Source organism: Nerophis lumbriciformis, linkage group LG09, assembly GCF_033978685.3.
Source record: "Nerophis lumbriciformis linkage group LG09, RoL_Nlum_v2.1, whole genome shotgun sequence".
NCBI classification, from domain to species: domain Eukaryota; kingdom Metazoa; phylum Chordata; class Actinopteri; order Syngnathiformes; family Syngnathidae; genus Nerophis; species Nerophis lumbriciformis.
The window spans coordinates 44790473-44817590 of record NC_084556.2 but is presented as its reverse complement, the minus strand read 5'-3'; the positions used below and the strand labels follow the sequence as shown (position 1 = coordinate 44817590).

The 27118-nt window shown below is 39.5% G+C and overlaps 1 protein-coding gene across 1 annotated transcript in view; it reads right to left on the bottom strand.

Annotated features, from left to right (window-relative positions):
- ints2 (integrator complex subunit 2) overlaps nucleotides 1-27118 on the bottom strand; it is a 50323-nt gene that overhangs the window by 19718 nt on the left and 3487 nt on the right. Inside the window, exons 3-14 of the mRNA XM_061963073.1 lie at nucleotides 23815-23953; nucleotides 18981-19083; nucleotides 15539-15652; nucleotides 14387-14517; nucleotides 13993-14163; nucleotides 7711-7931; nucleotides 7374-7499; nucleotides 6316-6387; nucleotides 4843-4957; nucleotides 4360-4428; nucleotides 787-921; nucleotides 498-674 (exon numbers count right to left, since the gene is read on the bottom strand). Of these exons, the coding sequence (XP_061819057.1) occupies nucleotides 498-674; nucleotides 787-921; nucleotides 4360-4428; nucleotides 4843-4957; nucleotides 6316-6387; nucleotides 7374-7499; nucleotides 7711-7931; nucleotides 13993-14163; nucleotides 14387-14517; nucleotides 15539-15652; nucleotides 18981-19083; nucleotides 23815-23953 (1573 nt within the window). The remainder of the gene's footprint in view (nucleotides 1-497; nucleotides 675-786; nucleotides 922-4359; nucleotides 4429-4842; nucleotides 4958-6315; nucleotides 6388-7373; nucleotides 7500-7710; nucleotides 7932-13992; nucleotides 14164-14386; nucleotides 14518-15538; nucleotides 15653-18980; nucleotides 19084-23814; nucleotides 23954-27118) is intronic.

Here is a 27118-nt window from a genome sequence, read left to right as displayed (position 1 = left end):
GACCAGGTGTTTTAACTGTTTTAATAACTAAAACAAATAGACACACTGTTAAAAAAAAACCCACTATTTTGCATATTTTGTGTTTCGTAAGCCTCACTGATAGATTTTGTCACAGTATTTTATGTTTTAATGGCTAAGCTTTTATTGTTTTAAATATTGGTTTGTACTGTAGTATTTAAATGACAAGTGCTTAAAAATTAAAATCTATTATTATTATTGATCATTTCTGGTATGTGTAGTGTCGTCCTCTGTCGAGCAGTAATGTCTTGGTTATGATGAGTGGTTTAAATCTTTTAATTACCTAATTACCTTTCGTAAATGACTAGACTAAAATACAAGAAAAGTTAACTGGCTGTAAATGCGCTGTATTGGACATTATATCGGACATTTTACATGCAAAAACATATGTTTAATCCCATACTTGTTTTTTGATATCGGATCTGGACAACCCAAATAAAAATATTAGTGGCCCTTGTGAAACCCACAGTAAGACTTACACCAGAAGAGGCCTGGAAGACGCGGAGGATTTCTTGCTCTGTGATTGGTTGGTTCGTAGCCTCAGGGTTTGCCTTGGATGCTGGGGTGAGGATTGAGTTTATGTAAACGTCAACAAGGGGAATCAGCTGGGTGTGGATGGGGGGGTTTGTCTCACAAAGCTGACGGTAGATCCAGTCCTGGAAGGTGTACACAACACAGCGGGCATAAATAAATGTTTTAAACGTCAGCCCTAGTTTAGTATGGCATTTTTGTTATTTTATTAACAATTGATGCATGCAAAACGTCTACCTTGATGGACACTTTGTGCTTGGTGAAGGCTCGGCTCCGAAGCAGCTGGTAGATACAGTGAATGGGGAGGAATCCTGTGATATTGGCACTGAGGTTGTTGGTCACTGCGACCCTCACTGCATGGGCTGTAACAACCTGCATATGCAGGATGCCAAAATGGAATGAGTTTTAAAACAAATTAATAATTTTGATTTTAAATGATCAATTAAATTATTGAAATTACTTCATTATTTATTTCATAGATTTTTCATTGACTTCAAAAAGTCTTTATTGTCATTTCCTCCATACATGCAAGACATGAGGAAGAATCGAGACACTATTTCTCTCTTGACCTGTACTTTGGGGCAAACTTCCAAAGGAGGAAAGACAATGTTTTTCAAATTATGAGTGTGAAGAAAGTGAGTGTGACGGACAGATGATATGCATTGAATTAAAGAAAGAAATCATTAAACATAATGGTGTGCCCCTGTAGCTAACTTTGTGAAGCAGTGCACGCATAGTGCTTCCAAATCTGCAACATACGGAAGCAGAATGAGTACACGATGCCAGCCAAGGACGTCAAAATAATATCTAAATGGCGGTCTATGAAAATATGGAGAAGCTGCTGATGGTAGCCATAGTAGTAGCTGTACGGCAGTCAGACGCACATTAGTTTACACACGGGATGTGTTTACGTGTTTCAGAGCTTCTATTTGTTGTTTTTTCCAACGAAGTGCCCTGGAAAAATAGGAAATCCTGCACCTGTTTGAGTGTCATATGAACGTTGTATGTGCGTGTAATTGTGGGAATGGTCCTGTGCGACCTTAGCTTGATCTTTCGGTTTAGCTAGCTGCTAATTAGCATGTTCACAAGGTAAATAGGGATACCTGCAACAGCTCTCATACCTGGACACAGCCAGGGGTGTGAAACCTATTGTTGAAAAGATGCCACACAGTCTCCAAGAGAAATGACTGGCTAAGGAGGCACAGTACAAGAAGCAGCACAATGTTTGTTTTCCCCCTTTGCCTACTTCACAAACTTAATCTGTAGCAAAGCATACAGAAGAAAGAACCAGTTTGTGGAGGTCAAAAACGTCCAATCAGTCCCCAAAGCATGAACAACCCAAAAGGGATGCAACAAACGCTAAAAGACAAGTATCTGCCCACAAGACAGATGTCGCAGGAAATGGTCTAACTTCTTAAAGTACCAGTAGAGTGGAAAAACAAGTTTACTTCATATGCCTATTTGTGTTTAATTGTATCCATTAAACCATATCCAATTTTATTTACGATACGCAAAGTAAACATCACAAAATAACACAAATTCTGTCAGCCATTTTGAATATTGCGCTCTGAATACCTTTGGCTATTTTAGCGACACATGATAGCTGTGAGCTAATGCCAGCTTACACTGCTATTGTTGACACAAAAGAGGCAGACGGATGCTTCTGCTTGCTAAAAGTAAATTCTAGATTATAATTCATGCCTCTCTCACCTGGTACTAGACAAATGTGGTCATGGACCGACAAGCTGGTCGACTTTCACATCCCCCGAGATGGCGAAATAGACCCCACAAGACGCTTCCTGCAGGAACTTTTTTTTAACCATTTTATAACCCACTACCACCAAAAGGTCAAATATCAGGGTTGTGTCTTCACAAAAGGATCCATCCGTACAGCAGGATATCGGCCCGTCGACACCAAACGGTGGCAATTGACGTGTTCACTCCATGGTCTGTCACCACGAGACAAACCTGTGGAGGTCGAGCTAAAAGCTTGAGGTGGGCAGTGCTCTTTATGTGCATGACCACACGTGCCGTGCACATTGAACTTATCGAATCGATGGAATTATCAAGTTTCATCAACACTTTGTGTCGATTCTTTGCACTGAGACGGCTTCGTTCTGACTGTGAGACAATTTCCTTTGGTGCCTGCAAGAAGTTGCACATGGTCCTCACAGATCTCGAAGAGCCTACTGTCAGGAAACATTCGGGTGAGGAAGGGTGAATATGGATTTTCAACCCCCATCATTCCTCCCATATGGCAGAAGCCTGGGAACGCTTGTTTGGAGTCCCCAGAAAAATCCTTGATTCCAAGTTTCAAGAAACCAACCAATCACATCTCACTTATGAAGTGTTGTCCACGTTAAAGGCAGAAGTAACACTGCACCTATCTCCTCAAACCCGGAATCTCCCTTCCTTCTGACCCCTGCTTTGCTATTGATGCAGAAGTCCTGTACTGTCCTTCCCCATCCTGCAAATTTCAACAGCAAATATCTGAACCGCCAGTAGCGGAGGCAGGTGCAGCAATTTGCCAACACCTTTTGGCACAGATGGATGCGTGAATACATTCCCACGCTCCAGAGTCGCAACAAGTAGCAAGATGTTAGACAAAACCTCAAAGAGGCCGACCTGGTGTTGCTCAAAGATAATCAAGCAAAGAGGAACGAATGGCCCCTGGCTTTCGTCACAAAGACTTTCACAAAGACTTTCCCTGACGAGGATAGGAACGTCAGAAAGCTCAAGGTCACAAGATCTGGATCTGCAAAGACTTTTCTGAAGTCTGTCTCCAAGACGGTCCCTTTCCTGGCAGCTAATGATACAGAGTTAAGTTAGGTTTCTATAATTTGTATCGAACTCCTTCCATAGTGTGAAATAGTGGTATAGTTATTTTACTAGGCGGGGAGTGTGAAGTAACACTGTCTGGGAATGAGAAGGAACTTTTATTTTGAAGGTGGGTTTCTCCCTCCTCCAGCTTCCGGTAGTAGCCATACGGCAGTCAGATGCACACTAGTTCACACACAGGACATGTTTACGTGTTTCAGAGCTCCCATATGTTCCCACGAAGTGCCTTGGAAATATTGTCTATAAGTCCTGTGCGACGTTAGCTTGCTCTTACTGTTTAGCAAGCTGCTAATTAGCATGTAGCTTGCTAGCATGCTCCTTGCAATGTTTTTGTGTCTCTCTTTCTCAGTTATAGCATATACTGTATATTAACCCAAGTTATTAACTATTTCATTTGTAAATCCTATTTGTGGCTTGTAAATATTACATTGGTTTATGTACAGCTATTTATATAAGAAAAAAGGAAATGGTTTATCGGACCAATAGGAAAAGACGAAAAAAAAAGAGGAATAGAAAAGTGTATTCTTTGTGAAGATCACTAAAGCTTCTAAAAGATATACCCTGGACTCTGTCTTTCTTGGGATCCTCAAGTTAACTATCCGTCAATTTAGGACAGAATATAATCTACAGTACTTGTTTGTACTACATTACATTGTATTGTTTTCATACAATTTTTATTATCTAAAAGTGTTTTTTTTTTGTTGTTTTTTTTAAATCATGTTCATGTTAAAATTTTTCCGTTTTTTGGGAGACCAAGAATGGATTATTTACATTTTCATTCATTTCAATAGTTGAGTGCTTTGAGTGAAAGTATTTTTCAAATTATACTTGTATGTCAAGGCACCATTGTAATTTCCAACATTTTTCACATATTACACGTAGCAACAATGACAGAAAAGAAGTGTATAACAACATTTTCAGTTTGCACAAATACATGTGCTGCATAAAATAGACATGAACTTATAAAAGCACCTGTTCTGTGAAGATCTCCTGTGTAAAGATGGTCTTCATCTTGCTTAAAGAGCTCGGTTTGATGGCAATCTATGAAAGTAAAAGATGAAAGGTGGTAGCTTTACTGCAAACCAAAACAGCCCGCAGGTAGAAGAATTTCTATTTTTCAATTTCCTCTCTTCATATTTCATCAACAACACTCTACAGTGCATTGCAAGCACAACAATGAATTGGTAGGATTGCCCTCGGAGGTTGGGGGCGTTAGCGAACTTTCAATTCCAATTACACAACATATCTTAATGGAACATACACTTAGACGGACAGGTACCTCACACATATGCAGGAGACAATAGCACACTCAACAGGTTTACTGCACTAGGGTAATGGCTTGTCTTGGCAGATATACTGTATGCATGCTGAAATTATTTTAATGTAGAGGAGGCTGGAGTCCAGCCAGACAGATTGACGTATTTATCAATGATTTCCTCCCACCTATCATCTTACCTTCATTCCCAAAGTAGAACACACCAACTCAATAATGGAGCTGAGCTGGTTGCTATGGAAATACATAGCAACCAATAACAACATCTCTCCAAAAGAGGCAGACACACCAGCAGCACTATAAAAGGGAGGATAAACACGTGCATGAGAGACAAGTTCATCTTGGTCTTTGGTCTTTTAATTTACAGGACTGAATTTTATCAACCTATAAATCAGAACATATCATTCAAGTGTGTTGTTTCTGAGTAATGTATGTGTTTAAGCAGGGGTTTTTAACTTTTTTGACCGCAAAGCTCAAATGTTCCACTACAGAGGCGCGCAGGCCCCACTCAAATATTGAATTAGTCATCTTACTCTTAATTTGAATCATACTCAATATTGACCAACAATTATATTATTGACGGATCGATAATAAAGTCACCAGAGTAGTTTAAGTGCTTAAAGCAGATGGGGAAGTGCTTTAGTGCTAAAGCGCAAGTGTGCTGAATTATTGCATATGAATTAAAGTGCGGGTATTACTGTACATAGCCCTATTGGAGAAGTAGTTGGCGTTAACAGATGCGTTTAAACACAAGTAATTAGCATTAACAGATGTGTTTACACACAGAACATTGGTTGTCATTGTGTAAGGTTCTCCTCTCTCCAGAGAGGAACGCTGTAGCTCTGACAGAGTGACCATCGGTTTCTTGGTTAGCTCCCTGACTACGGCCCTTCTATCGCTCAGTTTAGACGGCCGGCCATCTCTAAGAAGAGGCCTGGTGGTTCCAAATGTCCTCCATTTACGGATGATGGAGGCCACTGTGGTTATTGGACCTTCAAGACAGCAAATTTATTCTCTATCCTTCCCCAGATTTGTGCCTCGGGAAAATCTTGTACCTGAGGTTTACAGACAATTCCTTCGACTTCATTCTTGCTTTGTGCGCTGCCATTCACTATCAGGTTTAGGACCTTATATATATATATACAGGTGTGTGCCTTTAAAAATAATGTCCAACCAACTGAATTTACCACAAGTGGACTCAAATTAAGCTGTAAGATCTCAAGGATGATCCGTTTAAACAGGATGCATCCAAGCTTACTTTTGAGCTTCATGACAAAGTGTGAATACTTAAATACGTACATGTGATTTCTTAGTTTATTATTTTTGAAAAAATTGCAAAAATTCTAAAAAAAACAAAACTTTTTCCACATCATCATGGAGCATTGTATTGTATTGTATTGTTTGTACAATTTTGAAGACAACAATGAATGTATTCAATTTTGGAATAAGGCTGCAACATAACAAAATGTAGAAAAAGTGAAGCGCTGTGATTTCTTTACGGATGCACTGGACATTGAACAGCCCACTCTCAACCATTATTAGACCAAATTTAATAGTAAACCCAATTTAAACGTGAACTGTATGTGTGTGTGTAAATCTAAAATAGAATCCCCTTCAGACACACAGTTGGATAACATTGTGTAGGCATCTCTTACCTCTCAAAGTATTCCTCCTCTTTGATCATCCAGCTGAGCCACATGACCATGAGCTGCTCCTGTTCTGGAGTACTATGGAAGACAGATGTGGACATGAGGTCAAGGTTTAATTTTTTATATACCGGTAGCACATTTTTAAAAACATGGGACATGGACAAAGTGCTGTAAAATTACAAACAGAAAGGAAGAAAGAAAGAAAATAATACAAATCAGAATAAGTACAGACAAAGCTATAAATACACAACTAAATGTGCCAAAAAAAAAGTAAGATGTGGAAATTAAATAATGGACTAACAAAAAAGTACAATATTTGTGGAGATTTAAAAGTCGGTAGATATGTTGCAGCTCTGAGATTCAGAGAGAAAGTGTTCCAGAGTCTAGGCTCTTTACCTTCTGGTCTTCAGTCCAGAAATCTGTAAAACACTGGTCACATGACCTTACAGCACTGACCGGGGTGTGCAAAACAAGTAAATCAAATAATTATGGTGATGTCAGCCCATGGAGAGATTTAAAAACTAGAACAAACTTAAACTCAATTCCAAAAACTACAGGCAGCCAGTGGAGAGAAACCAGTGCAGAAGTGATCTGCTCATGCGTTCTCATTCCTATGAGCAGGCATGTGGCTGCATTTCGGACCAGTTGTGAGCGGCTAGTGGAGCACTGATTAATGTCAAAAGTATAAAGAGTTAAAGTATTTCAAGCGGGATGTTAATGCATATACTGTATGACTGTTTCTAATTGCTTTGTGGGATCATAGGATTACACCTTCCAACAGTAAGCAGTCTAAGCTGGAAGAAGGCTTTTTTACCACCCAGCTTTTTAGCTTGTGACATTTTGAAATTATTAGACACCAAACATTTTTGCAGTAGGACCATAATTTGATTAACAGAATTTAAGAGTAGAAAATCCGTGCAGGCAATTGTTCTCACACAACTGCTATACCCAATATTTTTTTATTCAAGTACCACTTTTATTCAAGTGGATCTATTTCTTAAAATGAACCCATTTTATGCTCATTCATCCATTTATTCAAATAAAGAAAGAAGATCATAGCATACCTGACAAGCGTAGGGAAAGCCAGCAGCTTGCAGAAAGACAAAGAAACAAAGCGAACGCCTGCAGGAGTGGCTGGAGGTCGACTGGTCATCAGCTGAAGAAGCTGCTCAGCCTCTTCATCTGTCGGTCTGAAGCATGACAATAAGAAATGTTTTCGCTTCAAAACATACTCCTTTCTACTAACCAGCGTCAAGGTGAATATATTTATAAAATTCAACATTTAGATTGAGGGAATATTAGCAGCCAACAAATATACATTTGTAAGTGAAAGCAAATTAACAGAGTATTAATAAATGTCAAGTTCAATTCTAAATAAGCGTGACATGCTCTTTAACACACCTGAGGCCAGCGATGCCCATGAGGGCACAGTAGAGTCGCAACAGAGCCCCTGCCTTCACCACATGCTCCTCCCTGAGGCCGGAGTACCCGGAGCCGCCCTCTTCATCCATGTCACCATCGTTGGCCACATGAGTGCTGCGCGAGCGAGGCAGGATGGCAACCAACTCCAACAGCAGCTGCCTGCGCATCTGCCACAACACTGAGCTGCTTTCTCTCTTTCTCTGGCAACAAAATTTAGTATGTCAGATTTGCCGCCATCCATTTGTACACATTATAATGGCAACAATTGACAACATCACCATTGACATTACCAGTTAATTGCTGCACATATAAGTAATAATTTCTTAAAATGCAGTTCAGCGTTTAGAGGGCGTAATATTGCAACACCACAGCACAGCCTGTCGTTTTTTTCCTTACAGCTCAAGAAAGACATTGTCTCGTAAAAAGGGATAACGTAAGCGAAGGAATGATGGCATTTACAAATACAACCTCCTTTTACTCCAAGGACAGGATAACATGTTTAGCTATTGTGATCTCAAATGCACAATGTTCTGTTTATGGAATATCAGAAATGACACACAGCAAGGTAAGACTAGAACAAAAAACATGTCACTGTCAATGAGTGTAAGCGAATACAATAGTGGCCGGACTCTTCAATTTAGGGTATATTAAAATGACCACATAAATATAAAGTTGAGTACAGGGTAAATTGACATTATTCTCCTGTCTGCCCTACATGCTGGAATTCCACAGCCTGCTTTCCTGACTGCACCTACACTGTTGCGATTGGTCAGGGATCAAGGGTTTGACCAGCCTCACACCCCCGCTCAGAACTGCACAGAGACACGCCCCTCAAGCTAATGGTTAACATTAAACAGTAAAGCATTGGATATATATAAGCATAACATAATTAGATGAATATTAGAGAATACAGTGTGATACTGCTTTATTCACAAAACATCTGTCTGTTAAGTAGCAAGAGCAGAAAAGCACTGACCGAATAATGAATAGTTTCATTGCTGCCGTACACAAGTTTTCAAACACATACTAACATCCAAAAAACACTTTCTGGCTGCCACTTTCAAGAAAAGCAAAAAACTTTACTGAGCAGTGATTACTACTATACACTCAGCAAGTTACCACGTATGGACTTCCTACAAAAATTTGAATGATCTTGAGAAAGTCTTGTGAAGTATTGTACCCAACCATTCATGAGATTTAGGAGTATAATGAAAAAAAGAAAGCAGATATCATTTAAAAAGAAACTCGCCTCATGTGAATGACACCTCGACATCATCACTGTCCTCTCCCCTCAAGGTGAGCTGTGGTGTCCCACAGGGGAGCATTCTGGGACCATTTTTACTCTTGATTACCCAAAACGACATGAAATCAGCATGTAACAGCAATTTGTTCCTCTTCGCGGACGATTCTGCAATCCTGGCCTCAGACAGGGACAAATTGAAGGTTGAAAGTGCACTCAGCACCGAACTAAGTAATCTCTGTCTCTGGCTTTCCGATAACAAACTGTCACTACACCTGGGTAAAATAGAGTCCATCCTATTTGGGTCCAGGCACAAACTAGGTAAATTCCCAGGCTTTACGATTAAAGCAGGTGATACCATAATCACCAGCAAAGACAAGGTAATTTACCGAGGATGTATATTGGACAACACTCTCTCGGGTGAAAAAATGGCATTAAAAGCAATCACCAAGATCAATAATAAAACTAGATTTTTGGGCAGGATTTCTGCGTTTATCAACATGGATACACTTAAGACCCTTGCCGGTGCCCTCATACAGTGTCATTTTGACTACGCCTGCACCTCATGGTTCACCAGTATCCCCAAGCCGCTAAAAACAAAACTGCAAACTACCCAAAACAAGCTGATGACACTCCTACTCAACCTCCCATACAGGACTCACCTAACTCAAGCCCACTTTCCCAAATTGGGATGGCTTAGAGTTGAGGAAAGAGTACACCAAATTGCAATGTGCCTGGTATTCGAAATACTCAGAGAAACTGTCCCCAAGTACCTGTCGAACTATTTCACCAGAGTAAGTGATGCTCACAGGTACTACACGAGGGAGTTCCTCAGACCTCGTCCCCCCCAAATTCAAGACTCTCATGGGAAAAAATGCATTCTACTATTTTGCCACCACACAGTGGAATGCACTACCAACAGACTTTAAAATTTGAACTTCCCTACTAAAATTCATGGCTCAGCTCAACCTCTACCTGATCTGAACCAACATTGATCCCCAGCAACTTACCAAAGCATCAAACAGGTTTATATGTGGTTATAGTGTACCGTATATATATTTTCTCATTCTGTTTTGCACACTCTTGGAGTCAACATGTGCATAGTCATGTACATAGTGTCATGTACATAGTGTATATACCCCCCCCCTCACCCCCATTTTTTGTATACCATATTTTTCGAACTATAAGTCGCAGTTTTTTTCATAGTTTGGCCGGGCTCCAGTGCGACTTATATGTTTTTTTCCTTCTTTAATATGCATTTTCGGCAGGTGCGACTTATACTCCGAAAAATACGGTGCATTGTTTTTCAAATCACCTGATATGTATACTGTGTATATGTACATAATTTATCAATTTTTTTAATGTAATGTTGTATATACATGTTACAGGTTATATATCTTTTATTATTGAATGTATCAAATGTGATGATTATTTAATGGACCACAATGAAAACAAGCCTTTTGGCTTTGTGTGCCATCCATTTGCCTTTTTAAAGCATTACATGGATTCAATTCTTTAAGATGTCAATAAACTTCTTAATCAATCAATCAATGTAGAAGTAGGGCTGGGCGATAAAAACATATCAATAAATATAGCAATAGACACATAAACAACATCAATAAAACATGCGTTTGATAAAACGTTCAATATATTTTTTTTTCTTTGCCGGAAGAAACGGAAGTTGCAAAGCAAGGTTGGTTGCAAGAACAAAGGCACTCGCATAGACATCATGTATAACTCCACTTCAACCGCTACTGCCTGTAGGCACTGACGAGCCGCGGGACCGCCATCTTAAACGGGTCAACATCTCTATTTACTGACAGGATCAATGAAGAGTCAGCACATTTAATCCATCATAACTTTCTCAAGTTATGATGGATTAGTTCTATGATCGACTTTGTAGTTGTGTCATCGGATTTGCGGCCTCATGTTTTGGACACTCGGGTGAAGAGAGGGGCGGAGCTTTCTACCGATCACCACCTGGTGGTGAGTTGGCTGCGATGGTGGGGGAGGATGCCGGACAGACCTGGCAGGCCCAAACGCATTGTGAGGGTTTGCTGGGAACGTCTGGCAGAGTCTCCTGTCAGAGAGAGTTTCAATTCCCACCTCCGGAAGAACTTTGAACATGTCACGAGGGAGGTGCTGGACATTGAGTCCGAGTGGACCATGTTCCGCACCTCTATTGTCGGGGCGGCTGATTGGAGCTGTGGCCGCAAGGTAGTTGGTGCCTGTCGTGGCGGTAATCCTAGAACCCGTTGGTGGACACCGGCGGTGAGGGATGCCGTCAAGCTGAAGAAGGAGTCCTATCGGGTTCTTTTGGCTCATGGGACTCCTGAGGCAGCGGACAGGTACCGACAGGCCAAGCGGTGTGCGGCTTCAGCGGTCGCGGAGGCAAAAACTCGGACATGGGAGGAGTTCGGGGAAGCCATGAAAAACGACTTCCGGACGGCTTCGAAGCGATGCTGGACCACCATCCACCGCCTCAGGAAGGGGAAGCAGTGCACTACCAACACCGTGTATGGTGCGGATGGTGTTCTGCTGACCTCGACTGCGGAAGTTGTGGATCGGTGGAGGGAATACTTCGAAGACCTCCTCAATCCCACCAACACGTCTTCCTATGAGGAAGCAGTGCCTGAGGAATCTGTGGTGGGCTCTCCTATTTCTGGGGCTGAGGTTGCTGAGGTAGTTAAAAAGCTCCTCGGTGGCAAGGCCCCGGGGGTGGATGAGATCCGCCCGGAGTTCCTTAAGGCTCTGGATGCTGTAGGGCTGTCTTGGTTGACAAGACTCTGCAGCATCGCGTGGACATCGGGGGCAGTACCTCTGGATTGGCAGACCGGGGTGGTGGTTCCTCTCTTTAAAAAGGGGAACCGGAGGGTGTGTTCTAACTATCGTGGGATCACACTCCTCAGCCTTCCCGGTAAGGTCTATTCAGGTGTACTGGAGAGGAGGCTACGCCGGATAGTCGAACCTCGGATTCAGGAGGAACAGTGTGGTTTTCGTCCTGGTCGTGGAACTGTGGACCAGCTCTATACTCTCGGCAGGGTCCTTGAGGGTGCATGGGAGTTTGCCCAACCAGTCTACATGTGCTTTGTGGACTTGGAGAAGGCATTCGACCGTGTCCCTCGGGAAGTCCTGTGGGGAGTGCTCAGAGAGTATGGGGTTTCGGACTGTCTGATTGTGGCGGTCCGCTCCCTGTATGATCAGTGTCAGAGCTTGGTTCGCATTGCCGGCAGTAAGTCGGACACGTTTCCGGTGAGGGTTGGACTCCGCCAAGGCTGCCCTTTGTCACCGATTCTGTTCATAACTTTTATGGACAGAATTTCTAGGCGCAGTCAAGGCGTTGAGGGGATCCGGTTTGGTGGCTGCAGGATTAGGTCTCTGCTTTTTGCAGATGATTTGGTCCTGATGGCTTCATCTGGCCAGGATCTTCAGCTCTCACTGGATCGGTTCGCAGCTGAGTGTGAAGCGACTGGGATGAGAATCAGCACCTCCAAGTCCGAGTCCATGGTTCTCGCCCGGAAAAGGGTGGAGTGCCATCTCCGGGTTGGGGAGGAGATCTTGCCCCAAGTGGAGGAGTTCAAGTACCTCGGAGTCTTGTTCACGAGTGAGGGAAGAGTGGATCGTGAGATCGACAGGCGGATCGGTGCTGTGTCTTCAGTAATGCGGACGCTGTATCGATCCGTTGTGGTGAAGAAGGAGCTGAGCCGGAAGGCAAAGCTCTCAATTTACCGGTCGATCTACGTTCCCATCCTCACCTATGGTCATGAGCTTTGGGTTATGACCGAAAGGACAAGATCACGGGTACAAGCGGCCGAAATGAGTTTCCTCCGCCGGGTGGCGGGGCTCTCCCTTAGAGATAGGGTGAGAAGCTCTGTCATCCGGGGGGAGCTCAAAGTAAAGCCGCTGCTCCTCCGCATCGAGAGGAGCCAGATGAGGTGGTTCGGGCATCTGGTCAGGATGCCACCCGAGCGCCTCCCTAAGGAGGTGTTTAGGGCATGTCCGACCGGTAGGAGGCCACGAGGAAGACCCAGGACACGTTGGGAAGACTATGTCTCCCGGCTGGCCTGGGAACGCCTCGGGATCCCCCGGGAGGAGCTGGACGAAGTGGCTGGGGAGAGGGAAGTCTGGGCTTCCCTGCTTAGGCTGCTGCCCCCGCGACCCGACCTCGGATAAGCGGAAGAAGATGGATGGATGGATGGATGAACTTTCTCAATTGCTGTGTTGCAATCATGTGACCTAGAGGCACTCCTGGGTTTCAGGCAATGGCTAGAGTCCCATTAGGCTATTATTTTTTTACCTGCATCAGTGCAGATTCAGGTGTATTATGAAAGGTTTGGAGGCAAATATATAGGCCATCATGAAAAAATATTTAAAATGGGATGGAGTGGATTTATACTTATTTTTTGAACGATTTAAACCAGTGATTTTCACTAGTGGTACGCTGGTTAAAGCAAACAAACAGAGCATTGTCCTTCATTGAGTTTCATCGTCGACATGATGTTGTAGCACAGCCGGTTTTACATACATTTTAATTGGCTGAGCCACGCAAGGATGTTTGGGTAAATGTCTACCATCTATGGATTAGCCGGTGACGTCACATATGACAAACGTCACAAAAGAAGTAAATTACTAATATCATTATAACGATACATATCCCTATGGTAATAGTGGTAACACAAGACTTGTACGCAAATAAGATTCTCATTCGGTGCTGTGGAGTCATTTCGAAATCAAGCCAAAAACTACGAACATTCTGAGGTGCATTTTAAGTGTGTTTCACTGTTTTTCAAGACTACACTACAAATACTTAACCGCTACCACAAAGTACAATATCATAACACTGTACAGACAAAAGAAAAACAAATAACAGACATCAATAGCACAAAATCTGTGCAATGCAAAACTCCAGTAGACACAAAGAGATAACAGCATTTTTTTTTGTTATGCTAAACAGCATAACAACACTTCCTGAATGGTGCAGCCCTAGCTAGGGCCCTTTTAAGATGAATTAAGACCCTCACCTGTTGTCCATTGCGAATAAACATGCTGAACCAGGTGCGGACTTTGCTGTTGGTACCGAGAAGCAAACCACTGACATAAGAAACCAGGGGACTGACAGCCTCGTCTGCTGTGTCCGGTTTATAATCTAGAGTCAGAGCAACCCCAAGACCAGGCAGATGGCATTCCTCCACCTAAGGAATACAAAAATCACGTAAAACATATTTCATGGAGGTCCTGGTGGCTTTCTCAACAAGTTTTAGTTTTGAGCAGTAATCACTATATTTAGTTTAGTCCATTTCATATCATACTACTTCTCTTCTTGTTTTGTCTGAGGAAAAGATGTAACGCTACTGTATTGATAGTAAAGCATTTGCAGGGTACCTTTGATTTAAAAGAAAAAAAACTCCTACTGACCACCATAGCTCGGATGTTGAGTGCTTGTGAGGGGTTCATCTGACACAGCTGCCTCAGCGCTTCGGTTCTGCGTCGACCACCAACACTTTCTTCATCCTGACGCTCTCCATTCTTGATCAAACATCTGCACACTGAAAATATCTTTATTAATAAATGTTTTGGTGTTAATGTGCCTCACTTACTGGAATATCTTCTTTCTTAAATATTACTGTTAAGCTTTTAATATACTCAGCCTTGTTAGCATTAAAATGATTGATATGAATAATAGCGGTAGGTTCTTAGTGACTAATGTAATGCTGTATGTAGGGCTTTAATGATAAACTGTATTAGTGATCACTGCAGTGAAACCCCAGACTGTTAGTATTACTATAGTATGATTAGACAATTATCGAAAAACCATGACTAATATGAGCACTCAATGACTGGCGCCAGCTCACGAGTCTAAAATGCAAAAATTAAAACAAGAAACATTAACCTCTTTCCCAGTTAAGAGACAACATACTTCAATATAAACTCTTATCAACACATTGCTGTCTGAGCAACTTAGATACTCAATTGTGAACATTGAACCAACAAGTTGTGCTCTCTTAAAACAGAGTGATCTTTCCATATTGTGGAGAATAAGAGACGGAGGTGTTTTTACGGTGCATTCAAGAACCGCTGACCACAGTAAGACGCCACAAAGCCCGTCAGAAATAATAACAATAGAATTTATTAGTTACGCACTTTTAATTTGAACGATTCTTAAAGTGCTACAGTATAAACCAATATCTAAAACCATAAAAGCTTAGCCATTAAAACAGAAAAAAATACTACAACTAAAGCACTATCAGTGAATCATAAAAAACAAAAACATAAAAAAAGTGGCTTTTCTAACTGTGTATTTACTTTAGCTCTAAAAAAATCACTTGGTTAATAGATTTCAGTGTGTATAAGTACTTGTTATATATGCTGCGATAATAATGATAACTAGGATAATTTGGGTAACAATAACCGTGTCATGAAATCTTCATATTGTTATCTCCCTAGCTGTATGGAAGAGAACCCAAGCGAGAAATGTGCGTGAAAGACGAGCAAGGCTACTTTATGTCATTTGTGTTTGGCAATGAACAAACCCTTTCTTGCCTTGTACTGTAGAGTTATGAATATTACCTTCATTGAAGCTGTCAGGCACGTTGGCAACCAGCAGACACAGAAACCAGTCTCCATTGCGGACATGCAGCAAAGCCTCAGCTACATCTACTATTGGCAGCAAGGAAGGCAGCTCTGCCGAGGGAAAAACAAATATACACTTTATCAAATGCACAGTAGAAAATGACTCGGCTCTAATATTGCAGGATGGCTGTGCACAAATGTGTGATTACTTGAGACGGCTAATGTGTGTTTGATATACATTAACTCTAAATCATCAACAAGGTTGCCAAATGGATTCTATGACCAAACACATCATGCACAAACATTTTCTTATTTTGCAAGCAAGTGTGCTTTGCTTGTTTATTACATTGTTTATTGCTTTATCAGGCTATCAGTTCCTAAAGCATTCTGTATCAGTTTTTGTAATTACTGTGGTCTAGAATGCCTGATTTTATGTCAGCTTTTCCACTAACTGTGATGTTTTGAGGCATTTTTTTTTAAACCGGCATGATACAGATAACATCCTACTTATCAAGACCGATTTTTTAGGCACTGGTATGAGTTTTTAAACATGATGGTACTGCTAGCTAGTGTTACCATATCTCAGTTATTGTGTAGAAATATAAGGAAATAAGTACAAGTACGCGTCATTCACTATCCGTGTTACAAAAAAGGTCAGAATAATACATCATGTTGGCTATTCGAGAACATTCAAACCCTTTTATTTATTGATCAAAATATTGATTTAGTACATTTGCAAACAGCTAAAATTATGTACAAAGCAACCTACAACCTGCTTCCCAAGAATATTCAAAAATGGCACGTTCAACAAAAGAGGAGAAATATAACCTTAGGTAGACATATAATTTAAAACGTTTTTATGCACATACAACACTTAGGACCTTTGGTATATCAGTATGTAGATATTAAATTATGGAACTGATTAAGCAAATAAATCAAACAATGTAATAATATGATCCAGCTTAAGAAACTGTTCAAAATCAAAGTGTTCACAAAGTACAAGGAAGAAGAATCCTAATAAACATCTTAAACCTTATTGAAAAATGAGATAATCATATTCAACTCATAATGTGAACCATAAATTATTTATTTATTAATGAGAACTTAATTTTGTATACATGATTGATTATTTTAATTAATTAATTAATTAATATTAATTTACTTACTCATTTGTATATTGATTACTTATTTAATTATTCGTTGTTGTGTTGCGGACAACAAACAAATGTTTTAAAAATACTATGAAACGAAAAGGGGTAGGAATAAATAAGATCTGCTACTTCCTGTTATAATGATGAACATGTGATGTATTGATAATCATATTGCCATTATATACATGCTATAAATAAACTAACACCAAAATCATAACTACAGTTATTATTACCATTATTAGTTATAATGAATTATAACATTAATTTGAAAATAAGCTGAGTATGTGCTTTTACTGCCATCTAGTGTCTACTTTTAAGTCTGTGTGATAAAGTATAAAACAGGTAAACATCATTACAATATTTGTTTTAAATTTATTGTTGAAGTCCTGTGGTTGTTGAGGTTAAGTAACAAGGAACATTTAAAACATTGATAAACTCATAAAATCACAAACTGGTCTTGAAATGGGTTAGAAACTACTTAACCAATAAAAAAAACCAACACACGAACACACTTCTACAGAGCTGAAAATATTTTGTGGCGTACCTCAGGGATCAATACTTGGACCACAATTGTTCAATCTCTATACAAACGACATTTGTAAAGTTACAAAGGACTTACATTTAGAATTATTTGCAGATGATACAACTGCGTTTTGTTCAGGAGAGAACACACAAAAGCTAATACAAATAATAACAGAAGAAATTAACACATTAAAAAGATGGTTTGACAAAAACAGACTCTTTGAATCTCAGTAAAACTAAAATAATGCTATTTGATAACAGTAGAAGAGAAACACAATTACAAATAGATGGAGTAGATATTGAAAGGATAAAAGAAAACACATTTTTGGGTGAAATAAGAGATGATAAAATGAACTGGAAATCTCATGTAAGAAATATACAACATAAAGTAGGAAGAAACACGTCAATAATGAATAAAGCAAAACATGTTCTAGACCAAAAATCCCTTCATATTCTTTACTGCTCACAATTGTTACCATATCTGAGTTACTGTGTAGAAATATGGGGAAACAATTACAAATGTGAGCTTCATTCATTCACTAACTGTGTTACAAAAAAGATAAATTAGAATAATACATAATGTTGGATATAGAGAACATACAAACCCTTTATTTATTGAATCAAAAATATTGAAATTCAACGATTTGGTGCATTTGCAAACAGCTAAAATTATGTGCAAAGCAAACTACAACCTGCTACCCAAGAATGTACAACAATTATTCTCAACAAAAGAGGAGAAATATCACCTTAGAGGAAAATCTTATTTAAAACATCTGTATGCTCGTACAACACTTAAAACCTTTAGCATATCCGTATGTGGAATTAAATTATGGAATGTATTAACCAAAGAAATCAAACAAATCATCAATATGATTCAGTTTAAGAGACTGTTCAAACTACAAGTGCTCACAAAGTACACAGAACAATAATTATGATGAACCTCTTGAAACCTTTTTTTTTTTTGAGATAAAGATTATTTATGTACTATGATATATTATTTATTTATTCACTGTTCTGTTACAGAGAACAAGGAAATGGTATAAAATTGCTATGGTATGAAAAAGGGTAGGATTAAACAAGCTCAGCTTCTTCCTACTCCTTTTCGGACGTGCTGTAATGAAACAACTGGAAATATGTGATGCTTTACATTGTATCGTATGCATGTTCAAAATAAACTGAAACTTAACTGAACTGAACTGAATGTTATTGGAAAAAAAAAGGTCTCAAAACATCGCAAATGTTGTCGATGTTTTCTGTAAAAAAAATACAGTCTATTTTTGGAGAATAAAAAGCTCAAATGAGTGGGTTTTTGTAAGTTGACAACACTGCGCTGAGGTGTGTGTGGAAAAATAAAGACGCAAAGACCCACCTTAGGTTGTTTCTGATTGGTTTACAATGCGTGGTGGCTTCCATGCTTAGCTAGATTTAGGCACCAGAATGGATTGGTTCTTTCGGTAAGTCAATCAGAATTACAGTCTGCCAAGTTAATCTGTTGCTGTCAGTCGCAAACGACAACGGTACAATTGTATTATGTCATCACAGAAGTCTCGCAAGATTAAAGTGGCCATATTTTGTAACAGATCTACAATCAACAGGACATCGACCGATCCATATTACATATAAATGGATCCAGAGACTCGCCAAACGAATTATTCATATCTCTAAAGTTAAAATCGGTTATCGGTTTGTATGGATTAATTTTTACACCCCTAATATCCACCATATTCCAGCATAAGGTTGTTGAATGTGTAAAAAGATGAACACACCTGCTTGTAGAATGCAGAGGACATCAGCCACCTCCTCCAAGTACACAGGACTTTCAAAGAGTTCTGACGACTTCAAAAAGAACTCTCCTTTTGAATCTGACACCTAACAAAAAAACAGATATATTTTAATTGTAAGTAAAATCTACAGTATGGATAATGATACATTTTTCAGTTATTCTATTATCATCCATGCTGTGTTGTCATGAATGACAATCATGTGTTCACACACAAACAGCATCAAACATGCTGGCACACATTATGCAACTTTTCCTTTTTCCATATCACTTAAGTAGCAGTTAAGTTTTCTTTTACAAATCGATTACTACAAATATTGAAGAGGATGTTTAAATACCAATAATATGTAATTCAAGCAGGACGTTCAACGTTCACTTCCTTTTTAGTGAACATCGGAGTAGTGTAAAAAATAGTGAAAGATACAACATTTGAAGATAGACATCTAGTGTTTCATATACATTTGTTTATTTGTTGGGAAACCACCAACAATACATGAAGACCTTCATCGATAGATTTGGTGCTACCTCTTAAGTGGTGGTCTAATACCCGATTTTGATGTCATAATTGTCTAACATAATTTATTAGCCATTGACTGTAGGGGTGTGACGATACGGTCCTCTATGGAGACGATACGTGATATTTGATTCACGAGAATGAGATGACGTTTTAACTAACAATACTGTGCTTATAAATATGTTCATAAATAACAGTAGTCGACTATTTTACATTCTAAAAAGAACAGAAGTGGCGTGGAGCATACAAGTACATAACACAATTATTGCAGGGTTTTACCTACATGTAATCAATCGATGTGAAGCACCACGGCAATATAAAAGCCAACAAAGCTTACAAATGAGGGTATTTTACGTGAAAACAAATTAAAGTAATACATTGTATGAATGGATATACATAGGGATGTAGCGGAAATTCAGCCACCTAAGGACTGATCACTGAAACAGCACTGCAAAAACAGTATGTTGTGACGAATTAAAGAAGACAGACACGAAAGCCTGGAGTCGTACTAAAATATATCTGAGATATAACTGCGGACAGTGATCTGTAAAATGCAACTATCATGCAAATATTAAGAGGACATTGGCAATCTTTCAAGGAGAGAAATTGCATGGAAGGCTGGAGTCTAAGTAAGACCAAACGCCGCCCGCGTTGCCCACACCTTGGCTCCGGCGACTAACAGTTTGGGCGATAAGGCGGCAGGCTCTCCAGCGACGGGACATGCCCAGCCCCACTTCGCACTCCAGCCCGACTAACTTAAAGCAAATTTTTGTCTCGAAGTTGCAGATCTGACTTGCTAACCCGCCTTGTTTTAACATATCAAAAGCTGTAAATCTTGGAGACCTGCTGCTGATATGACTATACGGCAGTGGCGATTGCAATAAGACTGCAAGAGAAGCCCAGCTTCCACTAAAAAAAAAAAAGTGGTCAAATATGTACTTTTGTGTTTACTAAATATGCTCCAGAAAATGGGTGTCAAACTCGTTTTCACTGTGGGCCACATCGCAGTTATGGCTGCCGTCAGAGGACCGCTTTTAAACATGAATAATTTATTCAGAATTCACCTCATGATATTATTTTAAAATAGCCTATGCATTTGATTATAAAACATCTTTAGATTTTGCACTAAACAAAGTGGCAGCTCAGTCACTAAAATGTTACTGTAAAATTGATGGTGGTTTTTACAGCATTTTAGTGCAATTGAAAAAATGGTTCTATAATTATTGTACAATAAAATGTAAAATGCAACTGAGCAGCCAGTTTTTTACCGTATAATGTATTGTCCTTTTTACAGTGTACGCTTTGATGGAAAACTTGCTTTGAAATCATAAGTCAAGCACATATTTGTCATTATTATATTTATTCTAACTAAAAAATAGTTGCAATTTATGAAAGTATTATATTTGTTGCATTAAAAGGGAAACAGCACTTCTTTTTTTTTTTTTTTGCCTATCGTTATCAATCATTATGAAAGACATGACGACGAATGTATTTTTTTTTAATGCAGTCTCAATTGCAAATAAAAGTAAATAAAAGTGCACTTACAGCAGAGCCAATGGGAGGTTCTCTATTCCACCCGTAAAACCCAATAAAAAACATTAAAAAAGCACCAACAATACTCTTTTTACATTTTGTGACTTGAATATTAACCAGTTATTTACAGCAGCACCGTGATCACAAACTTGCGTGCCTATGTTGACATGATCGACTGATGAGCTGCTTTCTCGTTTCCTTGTTCGTCAAACTTTATTCTAGATCATAATTCATGCTTCTCACCTGGAAAGTAGAAAGACGAGGACGTATTCCGACAAGTTGGTACACTTTGACACCCAATTTAGACCCGGAAAAGGCAAGAACAAGACGAACAAGGGCTTGTGCAGCCCTTTGAGATATTTGTGCTTAAGAGCTATATAAGTAAACTTTGATTGGTTGAAAAAACGCTTGGTAACTTCCACCCACCTTTTCTTTGCAAGGATTATGAGTCATTCTTCATCTAAATGGGAATATATGAAAATCCTAGCAGTCGGCATCCTAATGACAGCAGACATTGTAAAGTAAGTAATGCAGTAGTTACAACATTTTAGCCTTTTCTCATTACATTATGCCTTTATGCTCTATTTGCACATTTTCTTTTTGGTTATTTTATTTCTACAATGTGCCTTAAAATGGAGGTGCGTTCAGCAAATGGCCACAAGGCCACACTTTGCGTTCCTGGTGAAATAAGTAAAGCAGTGGTGTTTAAAGTGTTGCCAAATGACAGAAGTGTGTCTCTAAGTGTTTTCTTAGCACTAATACAAGTCGTAACGGTTAGACTGCACGCTTCTGGAGATTGTATGCATGCTGTGGGAATGCACACTCCCTGGGGCTTGTAGTGGCGGATCTCTGCCCTCACTGCGCGGCCAATACATGTATTTGATTAGGAAATGAATGCATGACACAAGATACACCTCTCTTTCACTTTTAGTAGGTACCTCTACTCGCTAAATTGGCAAAAATGGCTAAAGTGCATCACAGATCAATTCTGCTACGTCTCACTCCAAGCAGGCGTGTTGTGGTGTGTTGCGAAGCATAGTTACGCTACATCTAAAATGATGCTACAATGACACACTTCTATTATCATTTCAGGGTTTTTCCTGCGTTCAAAATTTTGTCGCGGCCGCCTCCAGCTAATTTTGTGCCGCCCCCGGCCATAGCGATTGATGTCCCTCTGCGGCAGCTACGTATTTTAACTGCAGTTGCAGCGTTGCGCCACCATAGAGGCGCTATATCGACAGCAGCATACTGGAAAGACCTGAAGCAACTACCGAAGAAGAAACTGATCGAATCGTGTTTTTTCCCGCTACTTGGTGCATAACGTTGACCGCCGTAACAAGTGGATTTCTGCAGAGCATGATACGGAGGGATCACTGGACTCCAACAGAACACTCCAGACTGTGCTGTGAAAATGCTGTCTCTGGTAAGTGAACACAGTAGTGTTAGCTTCATTTCCAACCTTTTCTGACTAATTGTAATAGATCGATTGATTGAAGAATTTATTAGAAGTTTGCATAGGATCAGGTAGAGTTTCATGACGGTACAGATTGACTGGTACAAGGTCAACTAAAAGGAATTGCCCCAAGAGAGCATTAGAAGCATGTCGTGTTTATTTATTTATTTTTTAAACGTTTCCTCCGTGTCAGAGTAACGTTTATGTTTTTTGGCGTTGCAGATATGGCAGGCAAAATCAGCCACTACTTTAAAAAGCGATCTCGCGAGGAGGAAAGTCAAGAGTCCAGGTGAAACAGAGCAGACAAATTAACGTAACAGGCAGTTAAAATTTAATAATTCTTGGTGGTGACAACATGTGGAGTTTTTTGTCCACAGAGCGCTTGAAGGATGCTTCAAAATCATCTATGAGTGTTTCAAGCAAAAGTGGCCCCACCACACAAGCTATGAGCCCATCGTTATTTTATGCAAGCGCTTAAGCCACATGTGTCAAACTCAAGACCCGGGGGCCAGATCTGGCCCACAACATAATTTTGTCTAGCCCGCAAACACCTGGAAATGATATGTGTCAATAAAGTACTTAATATTTTCTCACTAAATGTAATGGATTTTTTTCATTTTGACAGAAAAAATATATGTACTGCTTGAAATGTAATGCCTTTTAAACTTGAATAGTATCCATTAAAATGATTCCCGGGCGTGGCCACCGCTGCTGCCCACTGCTCCCCTCACCTCCCAGGGGGTGATCAAGGGTGATGGGTCAAATGCAGAGAATAATTTCGCCACACCTAATGTGTGTGTGACAATCATTGGTACTTTAACTTTAACTTATTGCAACACATATTACAGTATATTATCATACTTTCAAAACATTTTTGTCTAAATAAAAATAAATACCGGTACTTCAATATCTGCTTGACCTATGATTTTACAGCAAACTACCCATCAAACTAATAAAAATGACAATAAATTTTACAGTGTTCTTTACAGCAAATAAAAAATAAATAAAATAAAATACATTTTTGCGTTACAATTCTGGCACATGGTCAGGATTGTACCACCTCTGTCTCAATTTGAGCCAGAAAAAACCCTGCATTTGTTTATGGGCAAAGGCCAACCAAAAACGCCAAATCCACATTTGTGACAATACTGAAAAAAAGCACAATGTATTTTGTGTGTGTTGGTATCAAAGTCTCAATACTTTAGAAAACCCTTGTAGCAATAATACAAATAAACACATTGCGTTTGTATGAGGCTTTTCTTCAGCCTCTCAAGATGCTTGAAATAAAGTTATTTTCGTGCTTCAATTAAAAGTTCATACTTTACTCATGATGGCCAGAAGCTCACTGAGGGTCAGTCGGAGTCTCCTGAGAGGATCGCTGTGCTCAAACTCCAGAGTGAGACCATGCTGCAGTTGTGACACCAGAATGCTCTCCACATTAGAGCCACCTGCCTTGTGCCTGGCAGAAAGAACAACAATCTTCAAAATGGGGTCCCAGGGACCCCATCAAGTCATAAAAATGGGGTGCCACAGTAAATTTTTTAGGTCCCACTTTTTGAAAACAAAACAGCATTTTGAAAACAAATGATAAATGTATGCATTATCCTGTTATATCTCACATTCTATATTGTGTTCTGGAGAAAGGTTGTCATAAACGTTACTTAATTCATTAAAACGTGAATACAAAAGAAATAATTTTTTTATGCATATGGACATTTATTTAGTTATAAACATTCTTTCACTTTCTTCTTTCCTTAATGGATCTAAACTTTACCGTTGCCGGTATTTTTTTCTCTATTTTTTCTATTTAATAAGTTGTAGGTGTATTTATTTCAGTATAAAAGTGTACAAAGTGTTTTGCTTTGGTCATGAAATAGGCTCCAGCGCCTCCCCGAAGGGAATAAACCAGGGGTGCTCATTACGTCGATCGCGAGCTACCGGTCGATCTCGGAGGGTGTGTCAGTCGATCACCAGCCAGGCATTAAAAAAATAGTCCTAAAAATGAGCGATCATAAATCTTCACTATGACGTCACTTTCGTCACTTGATTGACATTCACGGCACCCGAGGGTCTTCTGAGATGACGCTGGCTGCTGCCAGCTCATTAAAATTACCGACTGGAAGGCGAGAAACACTTTATTTCAACAGACTCTGGCGCCGTACCTGTCGTCAAAACTCCAAAGACCGACTGCACAGTTGCGCTAACAAAACGAGTCTCAGAAAGCTGGCGTGCACAAGCTAGCAAGCTACGGAGTTTGCCGACAATGTATTTCTTGTAAAGTGTATACAAAGGAGTACGGAAGCTGGACAAATAAGATGCCAAAAATCAACCACTTTCATGTGGTATTGGACAGAAAGGAGGACTTTTTTCTCCTCCATTCGAAAATGCGGACGTTTTTAGCACCACTGTCTGATTCCAATCAATGCAAGTCATCAGAATCAGGTAATACACCAACTTATATTCTTGTCTTCATGAAAGAAAGGAATCTATATGTGTTAAACATGCCTGCATTATCTTTAAACACCTTAACTTGTTAACAATATTAACTATATGTGTTAAACATGCTTGCATTATCTTTAAACACCTTTAACTTATTAACAATATTAACTATATGTGCTAAACATGCTTGTATTATCTTTAAACACCTTTAACTTATTAATAATATTAACTATATGTATTAAACATGCTTGTATTATCATTAAACACCTTTAACTTGTTAACAATATTAACTATATGTATTAAACATGCTTGCATTATCGTTAAACACCTTTAACTTGTTAACAATATTAACTATATGTATTAAACATACCGGTACTTGTATTATCATTAAACACCTTGAGTTTATTAACAATATTAACTATATGTATTAAACAGTCTTGTATTATCATTAAACACCTTTAATTTATTAACAATATTAACTATATGTGTTAAACATGATTGCATTATCATTAAACACCTTTAATTTATTAACAATATTAACTATATGTGTTAAACATGATTGCATTATCATTAAACACCTTTAATTTATTAACAATATTAACTATATGTGTTAAACATGCTTGCATTATCATTAAACACCTTTAACTTATTAACAAAAACATATATTTCATAAATAAGTAAATATAAATTATATATATGAATGAGGTAGATCCCCACGACTTGATCAATTGAAAAGTAGCTCGCCTGCAGAAAAAGTGTGAGCACCCCTGGAATAAACAGTAGAACATGGATGGATGGATGGATGGATGGATGAAATGATGATAATGGTGTGCCAGGGCATACATACATTATTTATGTAACGCTTAAATCCCTAGAGTCTACATCAACTTCGGATATATCCGTCATTTCTAAGTTTTTTGTTTATTTATGTTGGGTTTTTTTCTGCCCTTTATGTCAAAGAAAACTTTTTTTTTTTTATGGCAAACACACAAAATCTTACACAAAAAATATTTTTCAAAGTGGAATATTTGATGTGAAGAAATTGGCGCCTTGGATATCAGAATCAGAATCAGAGCAATGAGAGTTTTAAAGAAAAAAACAGCCTTGTTTTATTAGTCAACATTGCAACTCTTTCTAAATTACCGTATTTTCCGCACTATAAGGCGCACCTAAAAACCACACATTTTCTCAAAAGCTGACAGTGCGCCTTATAACCCGGTGCGCTTTATTACGATTCATTTTCATAAAGTTTCGATCTCGCAACTTCGGTAAACAGCCGCCATCTTTTTTCCCGGTAGAACAGGAAGCGCTTCTTCTTCTACGCAAGCAACCGCCAAGGAAAGCACCCGCCCCCATAGAACAGGAAGCGCTTCTTCTTCTACTGTAAGCAACCACCCGCCCCCGGAAGAAGAAGAAAAAACGCGCGGATATCACCGTACGTTTCATTTCCTGTTTACATCTGTAAAGACCACAAAATGGCTCCTACTAAGCGACAAGGATCCGGTTCATAAAAAGACGCAATCTCTCCATCCGCACACGGATTACTACCGTATTTCACAGCAACTGATATTCCTGTGAACCGCACTGTGGAACGGGAGCACGTACGGTGAATATTCGCACCACAGGGAATGAGAAGTCATCCTTCACTGTGGTTCTAGCTTGCCATGCTAACTTCCACCCATGGTGATATTCAAAAGGAAGACCTTGCCAAAAGAGACCTTTCCAGCCGGCGTCATCATAAAAGCTAACTCGAAGGGATGGATGGATGAAGAAAAGATGAGCGAGTGGTTAAGGGAAGTTTACGCGAAGAGGCCGGGTGGCTTTTTTCACACAGCTCCGAAGGCGAACACACCTTCACTAAGACGGGCAGACAGCGCCGGACGACATACGCCAACATTTGCCAGTGGATCGTAAATGCCTGGGCAGATATTTCGGTCACAACTGTGGTCCGAGCTTTCCGGAAGGCAGGATTCACAGAACAACAGCGACACTGACTCCGATGACTTCGACGAGACGGAACCGGCCATTTTGGATACCACGCTTGCGCAACTTTTCAATTCGGACACCGAAGACGAAGAATTCGAAGGATTTACGAATGAAGAATAACTTCAGAAGGTGAGCGCTATGTTTATTTTGTGTGTTGTGACATTAACGTTCGAGCAACATTATGTTGCTATTGCACACC